At 41.2% G+C, this 14,792-nt stretch overlaps 1 protein-coding gene across 2 annotated transcripts in view; it reads left to right on the top strand.

Moving 5' to 3' along the window:
- Positions 1 to 14,792, top strand: part of LOC139573788 (diacylglycerol kinase beta-like) — a 53,704-nt gene that overhangs the window by 20,381 nt on the left and 18,531 nt on the right. For both annotated transcript variants that reach the window (XM_071397652.1, XM_071397651.1), the window contains exons 15-20: positions 654 to 727; positions 1,482 to 1,556; positions 3,148 to 3,233; positions 4,775 to 4,864; positions 5,227 to 5,387; positions 10,423 to 10,487. In XM_071397652.1, coding sequence (XP_071253753.1) covers positions 654 to 727; positions 1,482 to 1,556; positions 3,148 to 3,233; positions 4,775 to 4,864; positions 5,227 to 5,387; positions 10,423 to 10,487 — 551 coding nt within the window. The remainder of the gene's footprint in view (positions 1 to 653; positions 728 to 1,481; positions 1,557 to 3,147; positions 3,234 to 4,774; positions 4,865 to 5,226; positions 5,388 to 10,422; positions 10,488 to 14,792) is intronic.

Here is a 14,792-nt window from a genome sequence, read left to right as displayed (position 1 = left end):
CGTAATAATCAGGATTATTATTTATAATTAGAGGAAGTAATGGATCACTCCTGGCTGGACAGGGAGCTCATTAATCCACCGCTCGGCCTGCTGGGATAGCAGACAGGGAGAGTTAAGAGCTTCATCTGTGTCAAGGAGATGCACGGGCGCACTGTCACCGCCACTGAGCGGCAGGAAGGCCAACTCGTAGGCTACAGCCCGCGATTAGGGCTTGTTTTGTTTATGCCTCGCCTCAGCCCTGGCTGCCTCCAGCGTGGTAGAGGCCTACTGCTTCTCTCTATCTACTGCTATACCAGAGGTAGCGATGGAGAGGCTTGTCCCTAAGGATGGCCCCCATGTCACTCTGTCCCCATGTCACTCTTCTCCCAATCAGGAGATGGGGATGGTTATGACTTGAATTAGGAGGCGCATCGTTGTTCAATTTCCTGGGATTTTGTTGGGTATTATCTGTTGTTCACATGAGAAATGTTTGAACCTTACCAGTAACAAGAGGGGCCAGGGTGAAGCAGCCAGGCATTTTTTTAAAATAAATATAAATATTTTTTATTCACTGTATAATAATGATTTTACGCTATACTCTAATGTAAGATCAGCCTACTACATTATATGCAATTGGACTGAAATTTCTTTCTGTTTTGATATATGTTGCATAGATCACAACAATAGAGGGAACGCATCCTCTACTAGTGTTTGTGAATCCAAAGAGTGGAGGGAAGCAGGGAGACAGGTAAGCACACTCTAACTCTCTGTAAAAAGAGATTCTCAGAACTGCTCTTCAATCAAAGAGCTGCAAAGCTTGGCTGCACACAGAGTGCTCAAGGCTTTAGTTAGTCAAATAGAAACACAATAACATTGACCTACGGACTCCTGGTTGATTCAGCAGAGGTTCTTAGATGGCGCTGTGGTTGACTGTCACATCCCTGGTTGTCAGTGTATAGATTTAGACCTCCTTCTTTAACCCAGGGCCTAATTGGGTTATTACTGAACATATTCATTCTACTCCTTATTACTCCAGTCCTCATTTGTTTAAATGATGAGATCAAAATATGACTGAGCCAGTTGATATAATGAAATTGAAATTAAAATGAATTAGTCTTTCTAATGACTTCGTCCTATAGCCCTCCCAGTTGCTGACAATGACACTGTGATAGGGCATTGGAGCTGTCAATCATACTGTAGCAAAACGGCATATGGACTACGTACAGGGGTTCAGTTGATCACATTTCAATTAAGTGTTTGCATTTGGACTTTTCTTCACGATCCAGATGTTCTGTGGTAGCTGTAAGGGGGAGATGTTTCTGTGGGTCAACTCAACACTGTATTGCTGGTTGACACAATTTCATCCTCTTCTTTCCTTGTTTCTCCTCTTTTTTCCCTCTCCTCTCCTCTCCTCTCCTCTCCTCTCCTCTCCTCTCCTCTCCTCTCCTCTCCTCTCCTCTCCTCTCCTCTCCTCTCCTCTCCTCTCCTCTCCTCTCCTCCAGGATCTACAGAAAATTCCAGTACCTCTTAAACCCTCGGCAGGTATACAACCTGGCCAAGAACGGACCCATGCCTGGGTAAGTTCTGCTCTAATCATCTCACACAGACTAAGCAACATCATCTAAAGTGCACAGAACACTCTACAGTCATGATTCAACTATCATTACTATCCTCAAGTTACATGTGGAATCAGAGTGGTGGATGAGCGACTGTTTACAAAGCCCTAATGTATTCCGCTATTGCCCAGTCATAATATCCAACATCTCATGCAAGGGAGGTCTCTCAATTTGAGCCTCTCACTCAATCCGGATTCATATGCAGACGTGATTGAAAGGTGAGATCAGAGATCACAAACAGCTAGACAACAACACTGTGCTTGAGTCTAGTATTGGTTACAGTGTGTGGGAATAGTGATATATTGTGAGTGACGCGAGGCATGCTGATGTGTGATCACGCATACTGCTGTAGGCTGCACAGGCATGGGTCTGGGGTTGTTGGACTATCCGTGTCTATGATTAAGAAGATGAGCAGATCATTTCGATGCACAAGGTTCCGCCCCTTTTGTTTTAGACACACCAATTCCGGAACGTTCTGAAATGCAGGAACACGTCACCGCCGTGCTCTGATGTTGCTGGACTTTGATTAGGTTTTGAAAGCAGAATGTAAATGGTTTGCGAAGAGGAAAAGTCCAATATAAACTTTTGTAGACGGTTTAGTTTATGCTCATAATTACAGTGGCCCAGAGGGGCAAAATAATGGCTTTACGCCATATATACATAGTCGTAAGATTTGAAATTGACCTTGTCGGCCATATTGTGTCTTCAGTATTGATTCTCTGTGTTTGGAGCTTTGTTGGCTGGGAAGGCCATGTTTATTGACGAGGCTCTAAGAGACGTGTTGCACTCAGAAGAAGCCCCTCTATCTTTAGTTGGGAACATTCAAGATGACCTTGCCCGGCTGTAACCTTGTTAATATTTGGTGAAGTGTACGTAATGCGGTTGGCATTAGCAAAGTGACTGGTCACCGTGGCCACTAGCAGGCTGAGGCAGCCGCACACACTGCTGTCAATTAGCACTAGCGCTAATGCAATTAGCCCAAATTAAGTGTTTGTTTCTTGGTATTTAAATATCCCCAAAGTTGCCTTTCATGTTCACGGCCGTCTGTTTTGCACCTAATGCGGTTTGCAGTCCCAGTTGGAGAGTAATTGAGCGAATCATTTATCCGCCATATGAGGCTTGGAGGCTCCCTCATTCAGTTAGGGCTTTGTTATTGTGAAGGAACGGAAGAAGTTGGACTGAACATTGGCCATCTTGATCCGATTAGCCTCTAAACAGACTAGCTGGCTGAAGGAATAATTGTCAATGTGATATGTGTTATTTTGTGAGATTATAGGGGCCTTTCCAGTGCAGCAGAGTTACAATATACTGTAGATGTGAGATAAAATAGGGATAAGTATGGAGATAAAACACGTACAGTACCTTTGAATAAGGTAGCCTTGAGTTCAATTTACTGTTGGACAAAATAGTGCATTTTTTCAGGGCAGAATGTCTGAAGATTTTTAATGAATTTATAGTAGATAAAGAAAAGAATGTGTTTCTCTCTAAAAGGGGATTATTTCCTGCATTACATGATTAATATTGTGTATATGATTTTTTTGTTGTGTTCAAGGTTGAATTTCTTCCGAGAGGTTCCAGATTTCAGAGTGTTAGCTTGTGGTGGGGATGGGACAGTCGGTTGGATTCTGGATTTCATAGGTGAGTGTGCACTTCCACTGCCACACCAGTGCTACATTGGTGAACAGACTGGTGAATACATCCTGGTATATACTAGTGATTATACTAGTGGGATGAATGGAACTAGGCCTAAGTATGAATTTGGTCCTCACAATTTTATAATAAAAAATTGCATTTAGATTCTAAATATAACATAACTTTTGCATTATAACAGTTTTCCCCTTTCCGTAACATTTCATTGTGCTTTCTTCAAAACCTGTACATTTATGCCATACAGTGACATTTTTTGTGCGTTTCAATTATTATTATTTTGTATTACTTTGGTGGAATAAACAGTGCTCTTGTTATTTTGCAAGAAAACATCAAATATACTTTTATGATTTGTATATGAACATTTTCATTACGTCCAAGCCTGCGTGTTCAAGGGAGGTAAAAACAGGATGATTATGTGAGTTCAAAATCGGCATATTAGTCGTCGTTTGAGAAACAGCCTGCCTGAAGTCAATTTTTTCTTGAAGACTTATTCCTGGTTCTGCCTTAAAAAATTGCCTCAATTTTTTATCCATCAAAACAAAGAGAAGTAATAACATGGACAGAATGAATGCTACTCCTGAAATAGCCTGTGAGACTGGACATTCACGTCGAGTCAAGGTCTATCTGTTGTTGCACAGATGTCAGAGTTTAGATTTGAGTGATGGTCAGATAACCATGCTGCACTGAATGGGATTTTTTATTTCTTTACTCAGAGACCTGGGCAAATCAAAGTTAAATAAAAAATATATACAGTATGTTAAAGTGGATTCGTGTTCAGTTTTGTTGTTGTGGTCAGAATGTGGGGGTGAGGTCCTCTGTAGCTCAGTTGGTAGAGCAGGGAGCTTGCAATTTTATAGAACCTTTATTTAACTAGGCAAGTCAGTTAAGAACGAATTCGTATTTACAGTGACGGCCTACCCCGGCCAAACCCTAACCCGGACAACGCTGGGCCAATTGTGCGCCGCCCTATGGGGCGCAGCGATCTAAACATACCTTTTGAACTTACAGTCATGCAGGGCTCCCGAATGGAGCAGCGGTCTAAGGCACTGCATCTCTGTGCTTGAGGTGTCACTACAGACACCCTGGTTCGAATCCAGGGTGTATCACAACCGGCCGTGATTGGGAGTCCCATAGGGGGGATTGGCCCAATGTTGTCCAAGTTTGGCAGGTGCCTTAGACCGCAGTGCCTTAGACCACTGCGCCCCGTAGGGCGGCGCACAATTGGCCCAGCATCGTCCGTGTTAGGGTTTGGCCAGTGTAGGCCGTCATTGTAAATAAGAATTTGTTCTCAACTGACTTGCCTAGTCAAGTAAAGGTTACATTGGACTCCCAATGGCCGGTTGTGATACGGCCTTGAATCAAACCAGGGTCACATCTTAGTGATGCCTCTACCACTGAGATGCAGTGCCTTAGACTGCTGTGCCATTCGGGAGCCCTGCATGACTGTAAGTTGCTCTGGATAAAAGCGTCTGCTCAATGGCATAGTAATAATAATACAGTATGATGTTTTTGTTGTTCCTCTTGTGTAGATAAGGCCAACCTGGACAGGAACCCCCCTGTGTGTGTACTTCCCCTTGGAACAGGAAATGACCTGGCAAGGTGTCTGCGATGGGGAGGAGGTATGTTTAATAGCAATTTACTGATGCAATAGCAATTTTTAATAGCAATTTTTTTTATGAATTATATTATTCCTTTTTAAATGAGAGAAACATAAATCTGTGGCCTCATTTTTTTGTCCAATTACATGATTCATGATATTGAATTTAGATTTGACCATACATTCATTTTCTCCTTTGACTGTAAATGTTACCTATGTTTTCATGTAGGAATAAATCAGTAGGCATAAATAGTTAGAATAGCTAAAATGACAGAGAATAATGTTATATTAAAATACTTATGGCCTATACTATAATGTGTTTTAGCTTATGTTCTGGGGTATTATCTACAACATAAGCTATCCTATATGTTGTTTGTGTATTAGGTTATGAGGGAGAGAGCATTCTGAACATCCTGAGGGGCATAGAGAACAGCTCTGAGGTGATGTTGGACCGCTGGAAGATTAGCGTCACACCCACGGACAAAGAAGAGAGGGGAGACCCTGTGCCTTACAGCATCGTCAACAACTATTTCTCTATTGGGGTGGTGAGTTACTTACACTAATATGCAGAGCATATGTCACATTAAAGGCATAGTTCAGCGATTTTAAATATTTGTTTCCTAATATTAGCACATCTTGGCAGTGGCTATTTTAACAAAACGAAAGTGTGGATTGCAGTCACTCCTTGTCCATAGACGGCTTTCAAGATAAGTAAACACATATCTAAAATGATCTATCCCTTTCAGCAAGAACAGTGGGTCAACAACCTGGACTAGTCAATAGGAGAGGGCCGTGTTTAATCTAAGGCTCTCACCTAAAACAACATGACTGACAGCTTCATGCTTATCGTGGATCATCCATTTCAATCGAATAATCTATATAAAGGCCTCAATTGGATAAATACTGTATACCGAATTTAAAGCAGCAACATAGTCATATGTTCTTCTGCGTAATCTTACTCATTTTGATCAAATGCTAGTTAATAAGCCTTTATTGAGATGTGTTAAAGCTTCAACCACCTCTGATTGAAGAATATGTTGTATTTTGTGCGTCTGCGTGGTGCTACGCACCTTTAAACTCATCAACAGCAGAGTCTCTGTCCATCTTCAACATAATGACACTGATTACACCCAGCTCGTGTGGGTCATTACTGATAAATGTCAGGGGAAATACGGTAATTGACATTTGCAGGTTGGGAGACGGTGGCATCTTGGTGTTGTGACATTCGAACATGACGGGGAAATGAGGGATGCATGTCCTTAGAAATGTTAGTCAAATACCTTGGCTTTGTCCCGTATTGACGAAGGTAGGTCCACTTAACAGACGAAGGGGTTGTAAGCATTGGAATAAATAAAGATAATTTCTCTCATAATTCCTCAATATTCGTCGTGGCTTGAGGCAAAACATGTTTTCTGAATGTATGTACAGATATTGCAATACCCTTCAACCAAAGAAGGATAGCAGCCTTAGCAGAAGTATTACTTTAAGCCATTGCAACCAATAGACTTCATTGTTATAACACTATTTTCATGGCCTTCTAACAGTGGGATTAGTATCTAACGAACGTGTTGACAAATGAAGTTGTTTGCCCAGGATTAGGAAGATTCTGAGCTCTCGATGGAATTGAGTGTGATATATTTTGTGTCACATTTCACATCAAATCTTGCTTTCCATTGGAAAGAAACACTGAATACAATAAAGATTACAAAACAAGTCAAGCTAATAATTACCTCAGAGATTATGCAGATGAAGAAAGATTGTTTCTGTAATGACATTTCTGTAGAGTCAAACTCTGAGGATCAGTAGCAACCAAAAGGTTTCACTGTCGAGCCACAGAAAAGTGTAATCATAAGCATCTTATTCTTGGATTTCAAACATTTCATGTGCAGAGTGCACATCTTTTTTCATCTTAAAAATTCTAAGCATTGCATCACAGGTTGGCATTTATTGTTGTTATTGCACTGAAGTCAGCTCTGCAGAATGGTTACCAGCTGGCACAGCCACCAAGTCATAAAATTAGATTTTAAACCTAACCTTAAATTAAGACCAAAAATATAATTTTTGTTTTCCTGAATTTTTACAATATTGCCATTTTTGCAGCTGGCCCATCCAGCGGAAATCGCTAATTTCAGATTCATGACAATAAGCATCAACCTGCCATTGCATCAGGCGTTGAAGGTGGCTGGGGCTTTGCACAAACCGATAGGCGTCTGTTTGAACTTGCACAAGCCCAGGGGTTGGTGAATGAACGGGTAACAGTGTTGGATGGGGAGAGTATATTTCAAAACGTATTTTAAACCCACCATCCCTGTCGAACTTCACAAAGTACCAGGATCACCTACAACTTCCTCTTCCATTTTTACAAGATTTACACCAAACGCCAAGTCATAAAATCTTCCCAATAGACCATCATCCGACCACATCGTCAACTATTTTAGCACACCTCCTGTTTCCTATCCTTCCAATCCAGCCATTCCGTCCAGTTGAATGGAATTAATGGTGCCATCCCTTTATGAGGACGTTAAAAGTGACGTGAAGTGTAATGATCTCAATCAGGGCTTAGTGTGCTGAGGAACAGACCTAATCACAGAGGAGGTCCTAAGATGATGCAGTCAGTTCATCTAATGACCCAGGCTCGCATGTCAAAGTCATTACTCTCCCCGTGAAGGAGAGTCATCAGCTGCCTGAGCACCACTCATAATTGGACTAAACTTTGAGCTATGAGGGCACATTACATTACACATGTCCTGTATTAATTTGGGTGCCAGAGTTTTACAATGGTAATTATTTGAAGGCGTCCCCAAGATGAGTGAGAGGGAGCGTGAGAGTGAGACTTCCTTGTCCTACTGCTGTTTGGGGATTGAGGTTGAAGATGTTTGTATCATCAGCTCAGATGATCTACTGTTAATGTCCTCTTATTGTACATATGACCTTGCGATACATTACATTGGCCCTAAGGGACAAAGTAGCTTTAGTGGAATGTAGTTGCAGTAGCAGTCCATCTAGTTACAGTTAGAGACTGACGGGAACTTCTACAGGAAGGATAGGAACTTCTACAGATGCACCATTGAGAGCATTCTGTTGTGCCGTATCACCGCCTGGTATGGCAACGGCACCATCCGGGACTGCAGGGCTTTCCAGAGGGTGCTGTGGTCAGCCCAACACATCACCGGGGGCATGCTGCCTGCCCTCCAGGTCATCTACAGCACCTGGTGTCACAGGAAGGCCAAGAAGATCATCAAGGACCTCAGCCAGCCGAGCCACGGCCTGTTCACCCTGCTACTATCTAGAAGGCGGAGACAGTACAAGTGTATCAAAGCTGGGACAGAGAAACAGCTTCTATCTGCAGGCCATCAGACTGTTAAATAGTCACTACTAGCTGGCCTCCGCCCAGTACCCTGCCCTGAACTTTAGTCACTGTTACTAGCCGGCTAACACCCGGTACTCAAGGCTGCTGCAATATGTACATAGTCATTGAACACTGGTCACTTTAATAATGTTTACATACTGTTTTACCCACTTCTTATGTATATACTATATTCTAGTCAAGGTTCATCCTATATAACTACTACCGTAAACACATTTTCCATTCATATACTGTCCATAATGTCTATACACACCAATGTATATACACACCGAACTCTGACATTGCTCGTTCTAATATTTATATATTTCTTAATTCCTTTATTCGATTTTTTTGGATTAGCGTGTATTGTTTTGTATTTCTAGGTATTACTGGACTGTTGGAGCTAGGAACATAAGCGTTTCGCTACACCCACGATAACATCTGCAAAATATGTGTACGCGACCAATAAAATTTGCTTTGATTTGACGTATTGTATACAAGGTTATAGTGTACCTTCTTCAATTTGGAGGTTACTTGAAGTGGTTGCTCACTGGTTTCTGAGCTGCAGTATATTTTCACAGATTTCAAACCAAAAGGGAAACAACTCCTCCTTCCTTGCACTCTCTTGTTTTCAGTTATTGTCCTGTTTGTAAGAAAATCAAGTTCCAATCTTTCAGATATATCCATCATCTCACCTTTTCTGGCTCATGTTGAAGATAAATAGAGTCTGCGGGGATCTTGGAAATTCTTTGGTCTTTATTTAACAGCGTCTTGAAAAGACATCAAGAAAACGGCATTGATTTTTTTGGTTTCTCCTACATGTTGTACTGAGAGCTAGCAGGGGGTCATCCCTGTGGCTGGCGTTTCAATAGAGCCACTCAACATGGAGCGGGTCAAAACAGATTGCTCAAGTGGGGGGATAGGAACAAACCCGAAAAGTTTCCTGAAGTTTTCCCCCCTTTTTGTGGTTGAAGACTATTCGTCAGTTGTTTTTACTTGGCAATCATCGTGACTCACAAAGACCATGGTAAATTCTAGTGAGGTTTCATCTTCAAATGGCCCAAGGGTAGTCTACTTTTTTGGTAGCATTTCATAGAATACACAGAATTTTCAACAAACAGGCACAGATTTTCTTTCCTTAGATTCTCTTGATTAATAGAGTAGCTGTCAATCTCAGTCTGTCATTATCATCACACATGCCTGCATGCAAATACACACACACACACACACACACACACACACACACACACACACACACACACACACACACACACACACACACACACACACACACACCCAACACTACCAGTGAGTCTACCAATGTGGTGCACTTCTAGTCCCGGGTCAGAGAAAGAGTGAGAGAGAGAGCGAGAGCGAGAGAGAGAGAGAGAGAGAGAGAGAGAGAGAGAGAGAGAGAGAGAGAGAGAACAAGTTGGTTGCCACGGGAGCCGGCAGCATCCTGTACGTTGGGAGCTGTGATTACTAGCAATGTGTGTTTAATTAATTAGCCTGTGTGGAAAGACGGCGTGCTGTTCGTCAAGCTCTCTGTCAATACCCTCATCCCTGGCTCAAACCTCAACCACCACCCGCCTTCCAGTTGGCCAGGAATTCAAAAACACCCTGGTTCTGTTTAGGCATATCAATATGCATCGGGCATATGTGTCGTTTTTTGGGTGCAATAGAAAGTTGGCTGAGATGCTTATCACCAGAGGGGAAGAAGTTGACTTTAATTGGTGTTAAAAAGCCATCGTATTGATTTTAGTACCAACATCTTGTCTATATTTTGCGACATCTTTGTATCTCATAAATTAATTAATTTAAATAACAATATCCCACATGTAAATGTAAACTCTTTTAGTCTTGTAGCTTATTACAAAATGAAAATATTTGTATTGTTTTATACCCCTAATATACAGTACCAGTCAAAAGTTTGGACACACCTACTCATTCCAGGGTTTTTCTTTATTTGTACTATTTTCTACATTGTTGAATAATAGTGAAGACATCAAAACTATGAAATAACACATATGGAATCATGTAGCAACCAAAACATATTTTTTTACAAATAAATTACAAAAAAATGGAATGAGTAGGTGTGTCCAAACTTTTGACTGGTAATGTACGTATACCCCTTATTTATACAGTCATTGGTTAATAGGCCTTTTCCACTGTATAAATTAGTATAAAAATCAAAGTCATTGCTGAATCCATGTTATTTTCTCTCCCTTATTTAGGATGCTTCCATTGCACATCGGTTCCACATGATGAGGGAGAGACACCCTGAACGCTTTAACAGCAGGTATGTGTTGTTGGGTTTTAACCAACACTTCACCAACACTGCATGTTAACTCCTCTCTCCCTGTTGACTGTCAGCACCTGTGAAGCTGCCACTTCTAACTGGTATATGGTTAGCTCTGGTATCTCCTCTCTCTTTCCTCATACTTTAGCCCATATCTTACTGAATTTATTTTGTTTACCACAAATATATTTAGGAGCCAAGCGGATTTTGCATTGGTACAGGGGGACTTTTAGATTGTTTGATTGACCAATGTATACAGCTAAAACATACTAGGGATAGTTCTGAAGTGGATCATTCATTTAGCAATATGGGAAAAAAAAGTGGCATTCAAAACCTCTGGTAGTGTGACACCTGTGAACAGAAATACTCACCAAGTCAGAAAGCTCTATACAGGGAAAAAAGCTCTATTGGTCCTTTAAAAAACATGGCTGGAAGCCTCATATTGCAATAGACTCTTTCTTCTTCTTTTCTTCAGTAGTCACTTGATGCAGTAAATGGACATGCCTCATATTTAGCATCTGTGATTACATTAAATAGATGTGTTCACCGTTGGAGATGAGCAAATGTGGCATCTATGTTCCCATCAATATTTAACATGACCAATACATCTCCACTAGCAGTAAGGAGTAATGGCGTGGGTAATTGAATTTGCTTGGGTAGTTTGACATCATGTATCTGTCGGAGTGATGACACACAGTCTCCTAATAATCCCATTCGTATTCATTTATCATATTTACTCTGACTTTAGTTCAACATTTAGCAAACTATTATCCACAGGTTCGTTTAGGCTACGTGATCTGCAAGGGTTGCTGCAGTGCAAAATGATATATGGGAGAGTACTCAAATTTTCCTTGTATTGCAGTTTTGTGTTTTTTTTCTCTCCAGTATGTGTGTTTTTAGGCATATTCCAATGCTAGTGTAGCCATACATTGAAGGTACAGGTTTAGCCACACTGCATATTTTTTTAAATCATTGGGTTAAATCTCAATTCCCAAACTGTTAATATCAATCAATAACACTATATGGCTATATATATGAATACACAGGAACAAAAAAAACATGTATACAAAGACATCAAAGATATTGTTTTATACCATTTTTAAGCCCATGTGAAAAATGATTGAGATATTTAAAGAAAATTGTACCATCTGTTATTTGAATTCAATGAATAATTTACAGGAGGGAATGGGTTTAGGATCTCTCTATTACACACTATCCTTGCCAATTGAATAATGCATGATTATAGTTTTTCAAGGTAGCATATATTTTGTTGGATTTGTCCAAGGGGCTCATGTCCATTGCAAGTAGAATGCAACTTATCATGGAGCCATTTCCTTCCGAGTGTATGAACAGTGTTCAATAGTGGGTGTAAGGCAGAGAACACTGTCTGTACAGGATAGAACATTTGGGCCTGTGTAAAGCCAACACCAAGACACATGAAAAGTTCACAGCAGTCGCAACTCAAAAACACAGCCTGACACACATTCCCACATGTCACAGTTGAACTGCACATACATGTATGACTCTTCCAAATCAGATATATTCACCATCTCTCAGTTACTGTAGTACTGTCTTTCAGCAGCCATCAGGCCTGGCATGAGAGGCTACTAAGTTACAATGAATGGAAGAAGCATCCTCCCACTCCATTCCTCCCTTCCTCCCCCATCGAAATCACAACAGAGACTGCACTACTCTCTTTCTCTCAGTCTTTCTCTCTTTCTTCAGAGGATATCAATTACATTTGTCATCGGGTTGACCTTAAAGAAGACATACATATTTGATCAGGTTTAATTAGCAACAAAATAATGGCATATTGTGTTTTAAATTATGAAACGAGGGGATTTGGTTGATGAATGTAATGAATGCTGGGGCCGGGCCGGGGGTGACTCCCACTCTGTATTGGCACCTCTGGGCGGTTATGAGGGAGAATGTGTGAAGATTTGACACGTCGGCAGATAGATTCATTTACTGACTGCAGCCTGACCAAGAGGTGATAATGAGGTCGAGGATTAAAAGTAAGACAATCAGTCGACCCGTGACGACGCCACACACTACCTCCCTCTGCCTAGTTAAAATATACTGCTCCTTTTTCTATCTCTCTTTGTTACTGATCTCCCATGTAATTACACACTAATCTCTGCCTCAGAAAGAGAGAGAGAAAGGGAGGGGGGGGGGGGGGGAATGGATGGAAAGAAAGAAAAATACGTGATTTATAGCCAGGTAGAGATTTTCTCGTCTTTTTTGCCTTTGTACGCTCAAAAACAGTTACACTTTCAGCCAATTTCAATAACCTGTTAGCAACAGTTCAATGGCCACCAACACAGGCCTGTGTTCTAAGCCTGAGGTATTGTATTTGATGTATGGCAGTCTATTACTATTACTACTACTGTCTTAAGCACGGGTTATATTACCACTCTCCCTCGTGTAGCCTGTGGCTGTTCTGTTGAACCACTCTGGCGTTAACCTTTCCTGGAGGCACAGGGAAGCCCAGGCATGGAGCGCTCTTTAGCATAATGAGTGTGTTCATCAAAGCCTGCCGTGCGCGCAGGGCCCACTGGATCCACTCACACACTGCCACACACACTCCCAAACCGCTTCCCCACAGGGCCCCTGTGGACCCGGGCAGGGGCCGCCCTCAGACCTCATTTGAGGATGAAATCGTTTGTCTGACCAGGATGTCATCTATAATTAATGGCCACTTGTGAGTGTAATTTAGAGAGATCTCACCTGTGGCTCTGTCCCCGACCCAGCGTGAATGTACACACAGTCACACACATGCGCATACATATACTGTACACACAAAAATGAACAAACGCACACACTCACTAATGAATGGACACACACACACACACTGGACCTCAGAAGTGAGCCACCAGTCTTGTTCAGTAAATCCCATAGACTCTAATTCTAACTGGTTGGTATGTAATATTTAATATGATACCTCTATACAGGCTTGGAAACAAAAGTTGTAGAATCCTTTTGGATTCCAGATATCACCCTTTTGGGTTCCAGATATCACCCTTTGGGCTTCCATGTGGAACCGTTTCCACAGAGGGTGATACATGGAACCAAAAAGGGTTCTACCTAAAACCAGCCGAAGGATAGCCGAAGAACCCTTTTGGAAACCTTTTTTCTAAGATGAAAGCCCGATAGTAGTCTCAATGCCCTCTGATTTCTCACATTGTAGCAGCAGCTCTTACTGTCCAAGACCCCAGCCACACATATTGACTCCCCACCACTTCTCCAAAAGTCTCCTAGTCCCTGTTGTGTCCCCCATAGCCCCTGCAGAGCCACCAGCTGGCTACACGGTTCCCTTCTCACACCTTCCCACCAGCAGTATGTTCACGTGTAGGGTGACAGATAACAGACAGCAAATAATGTACATTAGATAGATAGTTTATAGATTTTATGTGTCTGATTATTGTAGTCCCTGTATTATAACAATTGATAGGACCATATCCCTTACACGCCATTCTGTTACTTCAGTACATTTATTGTGATGAATCTAGAAATATTGGTATTTCAATATTGGACAAAAAAACAAAACAAGATCCCTCCTTATAGTATGAGCTGAGCTTTGTAACAGAAAAGTTCCAACGACAAGGACAATTTTTTATAAACTCAGATAAAATGATTCGAGCTATCCCAGGAAACCATCAACATTCCCAGAACATTAGCTAAGATTCCCATTTAAGTTCTAGGTAGGGTTTTATTAACATTATGATGATAACATCCCAAAAACATTCAAATGTTTTTGATAACATTTAATTACATGGATGAAATGAAATGCTGTGTGTCTATATCACCTTGTAGTTGGCCTACAATACAATCCTCAAATGCAAATTGCCATTAAATCTGTAGAGAAACATCATTTGGGCTGTGTTCCAATCTGCTTTCTTATGCTTCAAGGAACTAGAAATATGTACGCTGAGAATGTTGTGGTAATATTAGGTCAAACTTAAACATAACGTTTTCGAAATGATCTTGAACTGTTCTGAGAGCTTCCAAGACAATGTTAATCTGGAGGTGAAAGAAACTCATAGATGTTTAGACGAGGTGCTGGCTAGCGGAGTAGAACACTAGAAAAAGAAAAGGAGAGCCACACCCTCTAGGAGCTCAGACGCAGTAATTGAATAACCAACGTTTTGACAGACAAGCTGTCTTCCTCAGGGTACCTCCAAGACCAGGTAAAATATATATTGTGTGAACGTCAATAGAATAGTATGCTAAACCTAAAACAAATAAAAGTTATAAAAACAGACTCATTTGGAAATTGTGGAACATTGTGCAACATTGTGGGTATGT

Source organism: Salvelinus alpinus, chromosome 4, assembly GCF_045679555.1.
Source record: "Salvelinus alpinus chromosome 4, SLU_Salpinus.1, whole genome shotgun sequence".
NCBI classification, from domain to species: domain Eukaryota; kingdom Metazoa; phylum Chordata; class Actinopteri; order Salmoniformes; family Salmonidae; genus Salvelinus; species Salvelinus alpinus.
Note: the sequence above shows the minus strand (reverse complement) of the source record. Positions and strands in the feature narration are given on the sequence as shown.